At 39.4% G+C, this 17699-nt stretch overlaps 1 protein-coding gene across 1 annotated transcript in view; it reads right to left on the minus strand.

Annotated features, from left to right (window-relative positions):
* Positions 1-17699, minus strand: part of HUNK (hormonally up-regulated Neu-associated kinase) — a 61148-nt gene that overhangs the window by 26355 nt on the left and 17094 nt on the right. Inside the window, exons 2-5 of the mRNA XM_044442448.1 lie at positions 9781-10073; positions 5255-5310; positions 2443-2578; positions 1357-1484 (exon numbers count right to left, since the gene is read on the minus strand). Coding sequence (XP_044298383.1) covers positions 1357-1484; positions 2443-2578; positions 5255-5310; positions 9781-10073 — 613 coding nt within the window. The remainder of the gene's footprint in view (positions 1-1356; positions 1485-2442; positions 2579-5254; positions 5311-9780; positions 10074-17699) is intronic.

The following is a 17699-nucleotide window of genomic DNA, read 5'->3' on the forward strand; positions in this document are numbered from 1 at the left end:
CTGAAAAAGACAAACCTTATGATTCATTTTAGATGTAGTTCCATTGTAATCTCTTCTAATCCCTAAACTAAAACTAAACACAGAATAGGAGAGATGAATCCCTTTATCTGATGCTGTAATGTACCATGGCAAAAGGCTGTCCTCTCTAAAGCCAAGAGAAGTTATGCCATCAACCTGAGTAGATTCTGGTCCACAGTGCACAGCAGTTAGGAGATGATTCAGGGATGTCCACTGCCATTAATGTCACTTTACCATAAAACCAAACCCTTGCGGAACATAAATAGTTCTTGCTACTACAACAGGCTGTTCGGCAGCACAGTAGCAAAGGAGCCATTTTTCTTTTGAAAAGATACAGGGAGGTATACTGAATATCCAGATACAAGAGACACCTTATTATTGGACACCTGATACAAAATTGTGCTCCTGGGAGCATGATTTTGCCTGAAATGGGCAGCAAATCCCCTTGAGCATCTTGTTTTAAAAGAAAATGGCTCCATTTTTACCACTTATGTCATGCTACCAAATTTCTTCTTGCTACCAAATACTATTGAAGCTGCACAAGCTTCAGTTAATGCTAGATCAACATCAATGTTGCTAGTACACAGACTGCATCCAATGCTTCCCCAGATGTTATACTTTTGCATATAAATTCAGTGCTCATGGAAGTTTGGATGTAGACCAGCCTATATAAATGGCAGCAACCGGGAGCTCTCCAAAATGAAAATACCAAACACCCTAATTGTTTCCAATTTAAGCCCATAAAACTTTAGTGTGTGCATCTTTCCCAAGAAAAAGTGCCTGATGCCGATACCACTGAACAAGAAGGAAAAACAAGCCCCCAAACAGATCCTGTGCTTAATGTTCCTAAGCCAAAAAGATAAGACACCAGTGTTCTGGAATCTGCAAGTAGAAAGCATTTCGTAATCCAGAGCCGCAATATGATTAATTACCTCTAGCGCTGTGTGAAAGCAAAAGAGTGCAGGTTTTCTGAGGGCACACAGGGCAAAGGAATCTTTTTATAAGCAATCACATCTACAGCCAATTGGATAGACTGACTTTAAAACCTCCTGGCTGAAAACTTCCCAGAAGTAACTCCCAGAGAGAGCAATAGGATTCCCTCCTGAGTAGCTCGACTGTGCGGAGGAAGACTACAGTTCTGCTAAATTTAAAACAAAACAAAATATCAGATGTTCCTAACCGGCATGCCGTTAAAGGCCAGACATATTCATTCGCTACATCCATTACGGTTTTGCCCCAGACTTGCCTACTGGCAACTGAAGGTGTGATGCACCACATGCATTATGGGGGCTGTAGGGAAGCAAAATCAAGGCGCACATACACAACTGCATTATTTACCTGTGGAAAGCTGAGTGGGGAAAGGATTCATTTCTTTGTCTACCATCTTCTGGTATAAAGCTCGCAGGCTGAATGGCTCCACCGTAAATGGCAGCGTCCCAGTCAGCATTGCGTACATGTTAACACCGCTGTAAAAGAAGAGCAGTTGGGAAAACAGCGAAGCCAAGCAAGCAGTTCCACTAGGAACAAGGTCAGGCATGCAAATAAGACGCAGGTTTCCTAGGCAATGGACACGGACGTAGGAAGCTACCCTTGGTCCATCTAGTCCACCACTGCCTATTCGGACTGGCAGTACCCTCCAAGATACCACAGGCAGGCGTTATCAAATGTTATATTGGGTTATATCAAATATATAGGGTTATATCGAATGTGATTCTGATTTAAGCCCTGTCATTTCACGTGGTCTATTCTAGTAGAGTTAATACTGCATGCAATCCATCACTTCCATTTTCTCTGCATCAACAGCAATGCTAGAATATAATAATTAGCTACTAAAATCTGCTATTTTGCACATGATCAACATTATTTTGTATCATCCATCTAGACAGAAAGCCATATATTGATTTGTATGACTATCACTCTATTGTGGGAAGGATGTTCTTCTACTGAAGAGTTCAAGTGTTTTTAAAAGTATGATAAGAAGCGCAAGTGGATGAGGGTGAGGGATTTGTATAATTTGTTATAGCTGATACCTTAAGAATGTATCAGATGCGTGCCATTGCCATACGGAATTGCTATTGCAGACCTCATATAGGGCTATCACACATGTTGCTTCTAGGCACCACACGGATGCAAAACTCCAGGTGAATTATAAAATATTATATTTGCTTGGCCCATGTTTAGACAGAAAAAGGGCCTGTAGCTCCCAGCATGCTCCATCCAGCATGTTGAGATTTTTTTTTCTGTCTAAACATGGATAGGATTGAGCCTTAGGGATTTTATTATACTTAGAGGTATAGAAATACTACAAATAAATAAATTTCCTCGCATCTCCAATCAGAACTTTGTGCTATTGCTTACATAAAAGTAAAATAAGAACCCCTTCCCCCTCAGCAAACATGTAACCTTTTCAATCATAGTACTTACATAGACCAAACGTCTATTTTGGGACCATACTTTTTCCTTGCAAGAAGCTCAGGTGCTGCGTAGGCTGGACTACCACACTGCGTGCTGAATGGATCAGAGTAGCCCAGGATACTTGTGCAGTTGCTCAAGCCAAAGTCTGTGAAAAAGAAAATAAACTGACCCTTAACACTGCTCATTTGATTTTTTCACTTAAAGGTTGCACTGTAAAAGTAGTGTTTAAATGATTCTTGCTTCTTAAAATGTGTAACACCACATGCAGATATGGAGTGGTTGAAAATCAGGAAATTTTAGCTAATACCTCTTGTAGCTAATAATTTCTCTATGTAAGGAATATGCCATCTAGCACCCACTATATGGTTTTGTACTACAACTCCCATCTACCCAGGCAACATGACTGGCAAAGGATTATGGAGTAGTAGTTTAAAACCACTTGATGGTACCAGGTTGCCTAGTCTGAGGAAACAGACACACACATACTATAAATGGTTGGTGGCTGTATTTAAGATACTGGGCTGGTATGATCCACTTTGAAATAGTGGGTGTTGGTAATCCATAGCATCTAACAGTGCATTGTTTTCCCAGGTTCAGTTTATATAACTGGCAAAGGCATCATCCTGATGGAAGCCTTGTTTAGGCAGGTTCCATCTAGCAAATTTCTCCTAGCAAATTTCTTTTAGTAAGAGTCTTAGAATTGCAAAGTTATCTGGACTACCTTGAACCAAAATCTACCTACTGTTAGAAATTTGCATTTCAAGTTTTTTTAAATGGTCAATTTCATGTCCAAAACCTTCAGTTTGTTAAAAGCTACGAGTTGACTTCAATTGGAGATGCATAACAGAATACAATCCTTTGCATTTGAGGCCATCAGAAGTGAATAGATTTGAGAAAAGATAATTTAATTTCTTCATCATTTCATTTCACTTTGTTCCAGGGTGACCTATGCATCTTCTCCCACCATCCACTACACAGGTGATTCTCTTTATATACTTTAAGCAAGTGCAAAACATTTTTGGAGTATTTTTAAGCATTCTAGTTTACTTATGTATATATTATTTTGTCTGTGTCTGCATATATATCAGATTTATGTACTGTTAAGTTATCAAATGCTCCATAACAGGATACTTTAACTTGCTATCCTGTACTGAGAAGGGGGTTGGACTCAGTGGCCTTTAAACTCTTTCCAACTCTACTAGTCCATGATTCTATGATACGGAAGTTATAAACACATTAGATATTGTTGGTGCAACTTTATAAACCATCTTCTCTCACCAAGCCATTAAACTGAGTTGTTTGGTGATCGCTGACAAACAGTTTATAGTATCTCTTCTCTATGTTCCTGACCACTATTTTTCATAGGCAAAGTTTCAAGATTTTATATTTTCCCCAGGCTACTTGGAGAAATAGAAAAGTAAACAAAGTCAGTTTAAAAATATTGACTTCCTTCCCTAGTTTACAATTTATACCTTTTAGATATCTACAAACAGCCTTATGCAAAGTTTTGTCTCATACAGAGGGTTGGCTCATTCAGTGATTTTTCTGGCCTAATTTCACATAATTTTCATCCCCTCTGAGGAGATGAAGCCTCTCTCTTTAAGCAATTGTCATCTGGCAACACCCAGACTCATTGCTGCTAAAAAATGAGTAGGCACAGAATTAAATATATAATAAGCAGATGTTCTTGTAAGAGGAACATTTTCCTTTCAGTGCCCACAACCAGCACTAATAGGAGCTACAAACAGAGAGTGAAAGAGGATGACTGATCTGTGGTGTCTGCAGAAAATGGACAAATAGTGTACTGAATGTAGTTGACTGGCAGCTGTATAATCAAGGGGCCATTGAAAATGTTTTTAAGTCTTCTCAGCAAACCCTTCATTCTGATTTTGCAGATGATTATGTTGGCTGAAAAGGGTTTTGCCTATTGCTATGTGGCTAAGAACCCCAACTGACTGTGGGAAGGAAGAAGCTCCTGAAAATGGAAGCCTTCAGTCTACTAAAAGCTAATGGGCAGAGTTAGGTTCTTACTCTTCTTAAAGCACAGACAATTCTTTTTAATCTTTTAAACTCAATGTTACATTTTACATAATATTTTAATATGTATTTATTATTGTTAGTTGTTTTGAATGTAAATTTTGGCAGGGAGGCACGAGAGAAATTAATTAAATAAAATTGTACAAGAAAAGGGCCTTGGCTAGATTCATAGGAGAGTTGTTTGATTTACTCTGTTTTCTAAGTCTTTGTAAGAATGTCATACTGGCTTGACTTATGCCTGCACAAGTATTAGTATTTTTCTATTCCTATGATTATTTTTCTATTCCTAAAAACACCATGCTTCCAGGAAGACAGACCAGAAGGTGAATTTATTTATGGGAAAAGTGATGGCTGACTGAGAATACATTTTTAAGACTGGTTCTCAGTATGCAAAAATGGGATTCTGTCACACCATTCTCAAAGTCATAGAAAGTCACTTTCTATAGATTATCATTCAAATTATAATTTCTCACATTACATGTTGCATTATTCTTTCAAATAGTTGTTGTTGTAAACCCAATTGGTATTACATGTGAAAATGTTTCTTATTGCTCCAGTTTTACAAGGAAGAAAGGCTTACTGAAGTAACTTTGTCTAACTTCCAGATAGCATATTCAGGCTTACTAATGCTTATCAGTATTCACTGAATTGCTTTCCATCCAATTAGAATATCATAGAATTGCCACTACTTTTAACAAATTCCTCCACAAAGCATCATTATATATTGTCACTTCTGCATCATTAACAGAAACATCAATCGTAACATGCTGCAAGCGTTTCATACCAATGAGTTTGATATTATTGTCCTCATCAAGCAAAAGATTTTCTATCTTCAGATCTCTGAAATATACAAAACATTTTAAATGAGCATTCAAATTATCAAGTTTTTCCTATCTTCCAAGTTTCCTTAACCACTCTCATTTCTTTAACCACTGTCAATATGATCTATGTTTTATGCTAAAAAATGGAGCTGGAGTAAGCAATACCCTTGGCAATATTCTCATAAAACAAATAGAATAAATAGGTCAAAGAGGAGAGTGCTAATTTATTTTGAAATGCATACAACCCAGTTGTTGTATGATACGAGACTTTGAGCAATTCCACTGCAAGACTGGCTAACATGGTCCAGACTAGTGTTAATTCTGCAGTAAAAACTGTGGTATCAGTTTTGTAATGATTATAGTAAGCTAGTCCCCATTAAACACACACACAAACCCTTTTATCTAATTAACCCCAATTTTTATACAGAAAAAACAGCTGCAGTGCTTAATCACTTTTTAAACACAAATCAGTTACGAATTCAAATAATAATTAGTGGGTTTAATCTTTGACTTGAAAAAGAAAAGCAGGTGAAATAAGGTGGAAATCCATGATGACGTCATGATGTTAGTGAAGCGGGGTGGGGGGTGGGGAATGGCTCATGGAGTTCAAAGCACAGTTCAGAATATTTGTAACCTTGTAAAGTGTAAGTGGATTCCTAAGGCACTTTCTCTATGGGAGAAAAGACAGCTTTGCATTTCAAAGGAAGTAATTCTCAGCATGGCAGATTTCTGACATGAATACTGCAGCAGCAGACTACATATACTTAAAATCAGTAGGATGAATCAAGCAATACATGCCAGGAAACTAAATCTAGAAGCCCAAAATAACTGAACTAGGGGCTGCTACGTGAACACTCCCATAGGTTTTTGTTATTGTTTTATTAGCAATGCCATGCCCCTTGTAATGTCCAAAATGCTGTACAATCTCTTTTCCCGTAATCCTCGTAACAGCCCAACTAAGGACCTATCAAAGATGGAGCACAGGACCGCAACCTTATGCTACTGACACCCCTTAAGATTCTTCCTAAATAGCATCCTATATTTGTTCCATAGAAATGAATCGGGATGAAACATGTAGCTGCAGTAGTTTGGTTTGGGGCAGAAGAAATTGTGCTTTCTCCAAGGATTTCCATAAAGATCGTGGCAACACCTGGAATTCTTCTACATGTACTCTGATACCATGAAGGGTAAAAGAGAATGGAACTGAATGTCTGTGCTTATGACATCCATATGATAGAGTCCATGAACTATTTTGCTTGTCCTTGCAAAAGCAATTAATTAATCTTACTTTGAAATAATATTAATGTGTTTTCAGTGTGGGTAGATATGCAGTGAATATGTTATGAAAACCATCTTTTTGGGATCAACTTCATTTTATTGTTCCTGGAGAGATTCACTACACCATATTCTGGCAATGTTCTATCCAGGGGAACATGAAACTTGTACTCATTCAGATTTCGTTGGACTGCAACACCCATGATCCCTTGATATTAGCTATGCCTATTCCTCATGGGAGATACAGGTGCCAAAATTAGCCCACCCTGGGCTAAAAGATGCTATACTCTCTTTATGAGAATAGTGTAGCATCTACCACACATGTCTTCCTGTGGTTACATTCCATGCTGCTATCAGTGTCTGTTGGAGAAAACATGGGCTGTGTGAGCATGCTAAAAATACTGATTGGTACAGTACCTTGCAAAAGTATTCAACCTCTTTTGACTTTTCAAAGGGGGTGGGGAAGTAAATACCTCTGCAAACCTCCAGATGAGATATAGGGAAGTCAGACAGGCAGACATGCCCCAAGAAGTCTTGGCAACAGACAAGGAGGGGGAGCTGTTATCAAGGCACCAAGGGTGTGGAAACTGGCAAGAATAGCAGAGACAGAGAGCAGGAGACCCTGCAGTCATTTAATCTTTTGGAGGACAGACCAGCTGGGCCCTCTGAACCCATAGGAAGGCGGGATCTTGGGAATACGTCATCCCAAAGTCAGGGGGCAGTTGGAAAGGAGTGGGCAATGCAGGTTCTTATGGTACTCAGAAAGACTTGCAGCCAGGCACGTAACCCTGTGGCAAGATGCACCTTGAGGGAAGGTCTTGGTCATCTGCTCAGCTTGAGAAGAGCGAACTTTAGAAGACCATGTCAGTTTTGTGACAACTCCCTTTCTTGGTGTTCCAACTCAGGGACTCAGCAGAAGCTTATGAGGTACTGTGTTATACAAAGCCTGTCTGGAACTATTGTCTTGTTTGGATGTAATGTAAATGGATAGTGTCTGAAGCCTGGGGCAACAGTTGTTTGTTTGTAGTTTGCCTAATAAATATAATTGACTGGAAATGGATTTGATAGCTTGACAGAAACCAAGGTTGAGAGATAGTGGGTAGTCCAATGCCACTCAGTGATTTCATGGCTTAGAAGCACGCAAATTTGGTTTCTCATATCTAAATACAATTATACTGGCAAAATCTAGAAATAGCATCCCACCACATATTCTCACATCTCCCAAAATGTTGCTATGTAAAATAATAATAAAATTCAAGGATGTGGTATGTGTCTAGTTCCACAATGAAAGGAACAGTGGGAGAAAACAGATACACAGGAAGTTGTCTTTGCTGCTGGCACATTATTGAATTCTTTACTTTGATATTCTGACAGTAATTGCACTGAATAGGATTGAATTTGGATAAAATTACTTTAAAAGGGTTGTTCAGAGTTTCCTGCGGGATGCTATTGCAAGCCCCAAGGCTTTCGGCTCCATTGTCTTTCTTGTCTTTACTCCCTTAGGAGGCTTAATATTCATCCTGTTTTTGACAGCATGAAGGCCTGTGTAAATACCTTCCAAAAGGAGAATGCTTCACAATATACTGCCAGTTGAAATGCTCTTCTTTCGCCACAGAAAGAGGCAACAATTGCTATCTAGCATAGATTTGGGATTGCTCCTTCTTGCTGCTTTAACAGCTAATGTTCTGTTGTAATGTACAGAACTTAGCTCACAAGGCTAAGGAGGTTTTGCTACCAGTTAATTACCAGCAATGGGATCTTTTATTGATAATTGCAGCATGGAGGGGGTGATTTTTGTTAGGCTTGGAGCTAGCAAGGGAAGGTGTGGTCAAGACAGGAACTGTGCTTTTCCACACACCCCAAGGACTACCATGTTAGACTCTTCTTGTGTGGTTGCAAGCCATGCTGTTAGCGTGCTGTGTAGGAAGAAGACAGACTGCAAATCACTGATTTGGAGGATTCCTTCTGTTTGAGCTTATAATACCATACATTTTCCTGAGAAAGAAATGCTTTCGCTCCTTAATTCAGAATCAGGAAAGCTTCTGATTCTTACCATTTGCTAGTATAATCAACATAATTCAAGTTGGTTATGAAATGAAACGTCCCCTCCTCTCACTCTAATTAGTTACCAGGTTTAACACACAGGGACAAATCATTGATGATTGTACTTGCTGAATAACAGTGCTGACAAGCTTGATCCTGTAGCTGTTAGAAGGCTACATTCCAGCCAAGCACCTACAGTCACCTTCGAACAAGCTTAGGGCTCATAGAAATAAGCTGTAAGAGTACAGTAGCCAGAAATTCTAGCCTACATTAGACTTCCAACTATCCTGCTTTGTTTATCATGAAGTGAGAATATGAACACCTAAAAGATCACAGAGGAGGTGTGAGTACTGTTATTTTTAGAATAGAGTTAAAAATAACTTTATTGCCAACAGTACTTAAGGCAAGAATGAAGTTTGCTTTTCTAAAACATGAATCCAGCACTCCTTCTTTAGGGCCCTCTTCTAATTTAAAAGGATAGCAAACAAGAATTGATGGATGAGAGTGACTTAGTCAGGTTTCAGAACTGTTGACATGGGCAGGCCCATACTAAAATGGTCACAAAAGTGTACAAAACAGTACTTAACAACCCCAAGGTAAGTAATGATAGGACCACAACTCTTGTTTCCAGAAAGGGATGGAACTGGCATATAAACTATTTCCGCAACACATCATTTATTCATACATCCACGTCCCAAATGTTGGCATTCCTGCACAAGCCATACTTACTTAAGGAAAGAAGTAATTAACTAGATACTCAGGACTGCATAGCTATATGAGTGGACATGAACAGAGATATTTATACTAGGTGCAGGACCACTTTACGTATAGCAATTGTGTTTGCTGCACTAAGTGCTGTAGGAACAGGAGAAAGGATGTGCTCCTGGACACCCTTGAGGATATCTACTGAGGAAGTATAAATGACCATGGCATTCTGGCACATGCCCATAAAAGTTTAGAGACTAGCATCTTCCCTTCACACTTTACGGAGTTTGGCATTTCAGGCAATTGAAATGAAATTGTGGTAGTAAAGCAGAGTGGCAGAGTGAGCTCCAAGAGCTTTACTCCACTTCCATATTATCTAGCCAGTGAGAAAGGAATTTCTACTGTCATCTGAATTAGCCTTTTTGACCTTTCTATGAGATATGAAACAGCCACAGGATGACTTTACCTGTGAACCACCCCGGCACGATGTAGGTGCTCAACCGCTAGAATAAGCTGGCGGATATATTTGCGTGCTTCGTGCTCCTCTAATCTCTTTTTCTCATAGATTTTGTGCATTAAGTTCCCTCCTGGGCATAGCTCCATGACAAGGTAGTAGCTGTTTTCAGTTTCCAAGATATCCAGCAGCTGAGCAATGTTAGGGTGTCGGATCATTTGCTGGATCTGGCCCTCACGCCTCAGGTTCTTGGTGACATAGGTGTCCTTTTTGGCTCTTTTCTTATCAATAACTTTCACAGCCACCTGATAAGAAATGGAGATATAAGAGTGTTATTGTACGTTTACATTTTTTAAGTCAGTGAGGTGATGTTTGTTTATTGTAAGACATTTTCTTACTTCACAATCAAACAATACAGGGAAAAGATGCACTAGACCAGTTTATCTATCAGCAGTACAATGACTATGCTTATTTCCCCTTCTACAAACATAAAAAGGGAGAACTAAATTATATGGAAGGAATTCTAATAATGCACTTTTAAATGGGTCTAGATATTCTCTCTTATGTTTCAGGAAAGGCTGCATATTTAGTGTTACAGCTTTTAGGTCTGTCTTCATATATATGCAATATTTATTCCTCTGCTACTTGTTCTTTGCTTTGTATTTTATCCTTTGAGGTATCCTTTCATGCACAACATCTAGGGTCTTCCTCCAGGTGCCAACTTCAAGAGAGGCTCAGACAGCAGCAGAAAGGAGGAGGGCTTTCTCCGGGATAACTTCCCATCCATGGAATGACTTCCCCACTAAGGCCCACCTGGCACTAATCTTGTCATCTTTGCAGGGACAGGTTAAGATGGTCCTTTATGCAAAGACTTTTAAGGAAATGCATGGATAGCCAAATGCTTGAGGGGATTACCCATCCCAGCTGTTTTTCTTTAACAGGGTTATTCTTCACTGTATGTAGGTAGCTGTTTTTACATTTCATTTAAGAAGATTTTATGGCATGTTTATTGTATTGTTTTTATGTAATGTTGTAAACCATCCAGAGAACTTTGTCTACTGAGCAATATGAAAAAAATGTTCAAATAATAGATTTCACAGATTTATATTGTATCCTATTGTTTCAGTTGTAGTGATACATCCAGAGAACTTTTTATTGGGCTGATTGAAAATAAATGAATATATAACTAAATAATGCATGGGCTCTCCATATAACACTGATTTAAGTGTGCCCTAATTGTTGTTGTTGTAATTGTTGAACATTCTAATCTGCCATTCTTGCATTTATATATTCCTTGGGGCAGTTAACAAGAATTAAGAAACATAAAATACAGTAATATTTCAAACAACAACAAAGCCAGATGCTTAAAACAGAAACATCAGATTTAAAAACATCTAACCAAATGAACACTTGCTTGAACAAGAGGCTTATGCCATCCAGAAAAAGAGCATTCAAGCCTCCCGAGAAAATTGTTCCACAATATAGGTTCAGGCACAGAAAAAGGCTTTTTCTCTCATCCTCAACAACAGAGGCTGCACTGTAGTTGACACACTGAGAAGGAATCTTCCATCCGATCCTAAGGCATGAGCAGGCGGGCATGAAAGCAGGCAGTCCATAAGCCATCCTGAACGTAAGCCATTTAAGGTTTTAAAAGTCCATCACCAACACTGTGACTTGTGGCTGCAAATTAACTGGTAACCAAGGTAGCCTTTGTTGGACAGTGTAATATGGGCCCATAAACAATCTAGATTCTCATTGGTGCATTCCAGATCATCTGAAGTTGTAAGGAGTCTCCCAAGGGAGCCCCATGTAGAGTGCATTGAAGTAGTCCAATCTAGAAGCAATGTGGCCAAGAATAAACTTATCAGATGCAACTGGTGTACCAGCTTAAGCTGTGGAAAGCAGCTCCTGATTACAGCCATTGCCTGAGCATGCAAATGCTAAGCACCTTTATACTGTAAACCTGTTTTTTCAGGAGAAGCCCTACCTCATTCAAAACAGGCTGAATGCCTGCTCTAGAGTCTGCCTGTGTCTCTTGATCAAGAGCGCCTTCAACCTTAATTTATTAGTCATCACCCAGCTCATTGCTGCTTCTAGACAGCCATGAATACTAACAACTTCCACTCACTTGTGTCTGGAGGAACTGTGATGTTGAAACCATCCATATTAAACACTGGACTGCCAGCAAAGCCCTTAAAAACTGACAATTTATGTTACTTAGCTAGCACATTTAATGTTATGCTTTCTAATTTATACTGCACTTTTATTTGTCTGCTTGGACATTTGATGTAATCAAACATACAAGGGTATCCCATAAATACCTCCTAATTGTCTTCCATTTCTTGATTCCAATTTTTAATTACCTAGCATTTGATTTAAATACACATAGCAAAGCAGATTGCCAGTTACTGGTGTTCATGATGACAATATTTATAGGGTGAACTTCAAACCTATTATGTTAAGCTAATAATCTCTCCTCTTTCCCTCCATATTTATACTGTAGCAAAGGGTTCTGTAGCAATGGGAGTTCTGTAGCAAAGGGAATTATTTCAACTTGCAGATGAGCTCCATTAGCTCACTGCTCATTACCGCAGAGACAATGGTAAGCTTATTAGAAAGAATGGGGGAATTTGTGTTCCTTCACAGTACTGTGCTTGCAGCTTCTTGCCTAACACAGAGCAAATTGCAAAATGGGGAAGGTCCATAACTTAGTGGCAGAGCACTGGCTTTGCATGCAGAAAGTCTCAGATTCAATCTCTGCCATCTTTAGGCTGTACTGGGAAGGCCTCACACCTGAAACCCTGAAGACCCTCTGCCAGTTAGCATAGACCAAACTTGTGGCTTAATGGAGATATTTGGAATTTTGAGTGTCACAGGTGCTCTCTCTTTCATTCATGAAAGGGCTGCCATGGTGGGCATGTCTTTGCCCATTAGCCAAATTGATGAGACTATAAGAAATGTATAAGAGAAGCTAAAAATAGTAGAAGGCATGTGAAATGAGTTCTGAGTTCCAAGGTACAAAACAACTCAATTAAATTTAAATAAAGATGGTGCTGAAGCACTTCACTTTGTAGCAAGGTAGACTTTTAAAAGTTTTAATTTTAAAAAGATTAAAAAGGAAAATAAAATTCAGGTGGGGCAAAGAGTATTTTATTTATTTATTTATTTTTCGATTTATAGCCTGCCTTTTTCCTACAAAGGGCTCCAGGCAACCATTCTCCTCCTCCATCTTATCCCCACAACAACAACCCTGTGAGGTAGGTTGGGCTGAGAGTCTGTGACTGGCCCAAAGTCACCCAGTTGACTCCATGGCTGAGCGGGGACTTGAACCCAGATCGCCTGAGTCCCAGTCCCACGCTCTTAACCACTACACCACACTGGCTAGTATAACAGGAACTACAAATGCATGCTGGATATCCCGGGTGGAGACCCTATCGAACCAGATGAATCTATTGCATGAGCTTGAACTTGATGGAGTGGCTCAGAATGGAGCCCCTTTCTTTGTTTCAGGCAAGCTTTTAGAAAAAAGGATAGTTTCACCCCTGAAGCAGCAAACAAAATGAAGTGCTACTTTTTGTTTAGCCAAATACTGACATGTTCTAAGTCATCTTCTTAGGAAAGGGAAAATAGGTGTCAATTCTCTCTGTCCAGCTCATGCCCAGAAATAAGTTGCAGAGACTCTGCAATGCTTACTTCAAGGAGAAGTGTGCTTCATTAACATAAAGCACTTACAGGGTTTGGGTTAAACATAAGCCCTAGGTGTCCTTACACAAATCAGTGCTCCAGTAAAGAGTCAAGTCATCCAATCCCAAGTACACAAAGAGAAGACAGAGGGCCATTTAATCTCTTTTCCTGCAGGGTGGGCAATAGAGGATTTGGCAGAGCCCTTACAAGAGGCCAGTTCATACTTCAAAATGGGTTGTTTCAAGACTTTTCAAGCGTTCTTTAGCCCTCAGATTACCCATGACAAGCTGTGGCACCCTCCCTGCCACAGTTTGCATATCCAAAATGGCAGCCAGTGCACATCTTGGAGACTGCTGTGCTAGTTAATCCATAAGGTGTTACCATGACATACAAACCAGTTCAATACACCGTGGTTGCTAACAGCCCTGCTATGCAGGTTAAAACATAGAACATACACAAATCTGAATGGCAAACTCTTGCTTGTGCACTCATGCATTCTGATTACTGTGGGTTACTGGATGTACTGCACACCATCTGCTCATGGCAAGGGTGGGCAGAAGGTAGTTCCAAGTCTACAGATAGAGCTCTGGCTGATTTGCAAAGAATTTCCCACTCCTAGCAGTTTAAGTACAGCAACAAAATTAGTCTCTATCCCTGCCCCATATTAGACTGCTGATCCATTCTGGAACTCAAAATCCTGTGTTCAGCAGCTGTTCAGAAGCAGCATGACGTTCTATTGTGAGTGTCTTTTGCTCTTGACTCCCATTTGCTGATCCTGGGTTCCTAGCAAAACACAGAATAGATCCTGCAAGTCTAAACTTTCCCTACAGCACAGGTTTAGCCATGACATGTTTGTCTGACACTCTGGGTGAAGTACCTGAAAAACCTGCCAAGAGTTGTCTGAAGACCCCTGCTTGGTCCAATCCAGGTGATTACTACTACAGCGACACACTGCTTTGGTGCCTCTAGAGGGGATTTTATCTTTTCTATCAACCTGGAAAAATGTTCAAGAACATAGTGCATGCAGACGTCTCAGATAAGCTATTTTATGACTCAGCAGTCCTTATTGCTCCTGGAGGTTACATTCACCAAGTTCTTAGAAATGGTGTTTCTTCTAATAGCACTCCTTCGACCAAAAATATTATCCTCATTGAAACTCCACATTTTCTAACACTCCTCTTTATCAACTTATGAAGCTTCTTGAAAAGTATGATTAAATAATGAAGCCATTATAACTAGAACTGTCCTGATTTCACTGTCCCCTTCCAGAAAACATGCTTAGATGATGTGACAATAAAGATTAATTCAAACCAGAAAGTAGCTCTCAGAATCAGCCTCAGGATTAAGTAGAGAGAAAAAGAGTAGAGGAGTTACTGATGCAGAAGACTCGGTTGTGCTTGAACTTCTGGTGCTACCAGTTCCCTATGCCTGGGAATGAGTGAGTTGCCCAGGGGAGCCGAAGGACAGGGAGTGAGTTGGCTATCTGACAAGGCCTGCAGAATTGAGCAATAATGAGTTCCACTTGATAACAAAAAGGTCAAGCAATGCGCACAAAGCACCTATGTGATGGAATTGTACAGCATATTACTGCACTGACACTGTATACAAACCTAGAAGCTACATATCACTGTGCTGAAGTTTGAACTTTTGGTTGTAGCTTAAAAGAAGGCTCCAAGGAAAATCAGAGATTGCATATAGTTACTAAAGAGTAAATTATGGTGGATTTACCAGCGAGAACTAAAACCACAAGGAGTCATCAAAAAAATGGATATGTAACCTGGTGTCCTCAAAGTGTTTTGGACTACATCTCCCATAATCCATGACCACTGGTCATGCTGGCTGGGGCTAATGGGAGTTTTAGGCCAAAATATCTGGAGGGAACTTGGTTGTCTACAGCTGATCTAGAAGTTTAGCGTGGTGTGGCACTAACCATATACAGAGGCTTTTAAGCCACTTCCATGTGGTTAACTATCATCTGAATTCTCTTCCCCTCATTGTCTCAACTAAGAAATGCATTTGGAATGTGCTTTTCCTGATATTAGAGCAATAACTCAGATAGGCATAATACACTTAAACAAGCCATCCTTAAGGATTAGTCTGATGAAGGCTTAATAATTCATGCATATTGAAGGGTTGTTTCCTGTTGGCAGAATAGGAAATACCACTTGCAGGAGAAAATATAGAGTACATCGGTGTTTGGATGACTGAAACACACAGAAGATGGACAAATTTGTTGTTTGAAGTGATATATGATATGAATCACCTCTTCCCCCATGTTGGATAAGTCATCCCAACTTTATTGAATAGAATGGAGTACAATCCTACAGGATTGATGTTCTTTAGACAATGTTTGCTCAACAGATTGTAATTAACTAAATCAAAATGTATTTGGCTATAATTAAAATTGAAAATGTACACAAAATTACTGCTGCTATTGCTGTGATTACAGACAAACAAATATCCAGGTCAAGGCTAAGAGTTTCAAGAATTACTAAGCAAGAAATGAGTCTGGTCCATTGGAACAAAAATGTTTCTAAAAATCCAAGAAAACATCTAACAGCATAATCGTATCCCACCTTAGATAGAAAAGGGGCCTTTCTCCAATCTAATACATAAACATTTCAGATGTTGGGTCATGTCCTCTTACCATCATTAGCCCATTACTGTAGACTCCTATTTATACACCATTGCTCCTTTCTTCTGTATCAAAGGGCAGAACTAAAAGTTGTACTTTTGTTGCTACAAAGTACAGTGTGCTAGTACATTATAATGTACAAAGCTAATTAATTTTGCCTCATTACACTACATTTATTACAAGGTTCAAGTGGGTAGGAAAAGACAGTCCTCAAAGATAAGAGGATGTCTGATTTAGACTGTTTTTTCCCCTTTCTTTGCTTTAGTTCTTTTTAAGCACCTCATGGTGCCAAAGCCCCATTCTCCTTGTATTCTTTGTGTTAAACTTTGTTTTTATGTCCAATAAATAATTCAAGTCATGGTACTTATAAAACAGCCCGCTGGTGGGAAACAAAATGCTGGTTCCCACAATTAAGTGGAGAAAAGATTTTAAAAAGAAAGTGCAAGTTCACTGTAAAGCTGAATTTCAATGGCATACAAAATTACTGAAAGCAGAACAGTTTTACAAAGAGCCGGAGCTTTATGCACAACTTGGTCTTCTATAGTCTGTATGTCTGTGTCAACATCTCTTTACAGCTTTTCCTGAAGTCTCAGAGTTTCCTAGTTAAAATATACTTTAGTCTGAATGAATTAAAATGTTAGCTGCCAACTCCTTTTAACAAAACACCCTGCTAACCTTTGCCAGTAACATGTTATTTTCCCATGTTTGAATTCCAACAGTGAATTATTGCAGAATTCTAGTTTACCATGGTGGGTGCCCCACAGTGCATATAGAACGACAGCCTGCAGTGCTGCCTAGGTTTACTCTGTCACGTTATTAGGGAGAAGGCTTAAATATAGAAGAGGTAGAGATGTAAGAGACTTCTCTATAGCTTTAAGGCGGTTCAGTGGGTTTGCAGGAACTAAGAGCAGTGATACTAAAGATCTTCCAATCCCTGCAGGGTTGGAGCTTGCTGCCTGCAATGCCCTTCAGTTATGGAGATTGTCATGAGCAATGAAATGTGAGAGGCTAGGCGTCTTTGGCTGGAAGGAAGTATCTAGAAACTTCTTAGAAGTACAGTTCCACTTGCAAAGAAACCTTCGTGCTACCTTTGCATCCTTGTAGAATTGCCATTTTTTGTTGCCACCACCAATTCAGCAGCAGTAATAGATCAGTAAATACAGCCTCCCCTAGCCCTGTATGTTGTCTGCCCTTGCTATAAATAATCTTACGGAGATGTTTTTCTGGCCCTATTACAGGCTATAGACCCTCCTTTCAGGAATACCCTTAAAAAGCTCTGTCATAGCCAAATAGCCATATTCTATGGATGGATTCTGTGCTTACCTAAATGTTTAAGAAGTATATTAGCATGAAGAATTTGTCCACTGATCAGTCTATGGGCGCTGTGTTCCTGAAACCACTTTTTCTTTTTCTAGCACTTAAACATCTTTAAGGAAAGGTTTCCCTTACTTGCTTTCTTCTTCTGTCTCTTAAGGAATGAAAAGAAGGTTTTACATCCAATATGAGCACCTAGCCATGGTTACAAAATACTAAAGCACAGGGTAAAAGGGCAAAGAACTGAACTGAATGTTGGATTCCTCAGATGAAACTCCTAAGAATGTATCAGATGCTG

The sequence above is a fragment of the Varanus komodoensis genome, unplaced genomic scaffold (assembly GCF_004798865.1).
Source record: "Varanus komodoensis strain SLA01 unplaced genomic scaffold, ASM479886v1 scaffold4, whole genome shotgun sequence".
NCBI lineage: Eukaryota > Metazoa > Chordata > Lepidosauria > Squamata > Varanidae > Varanus > Varanus komodoensis.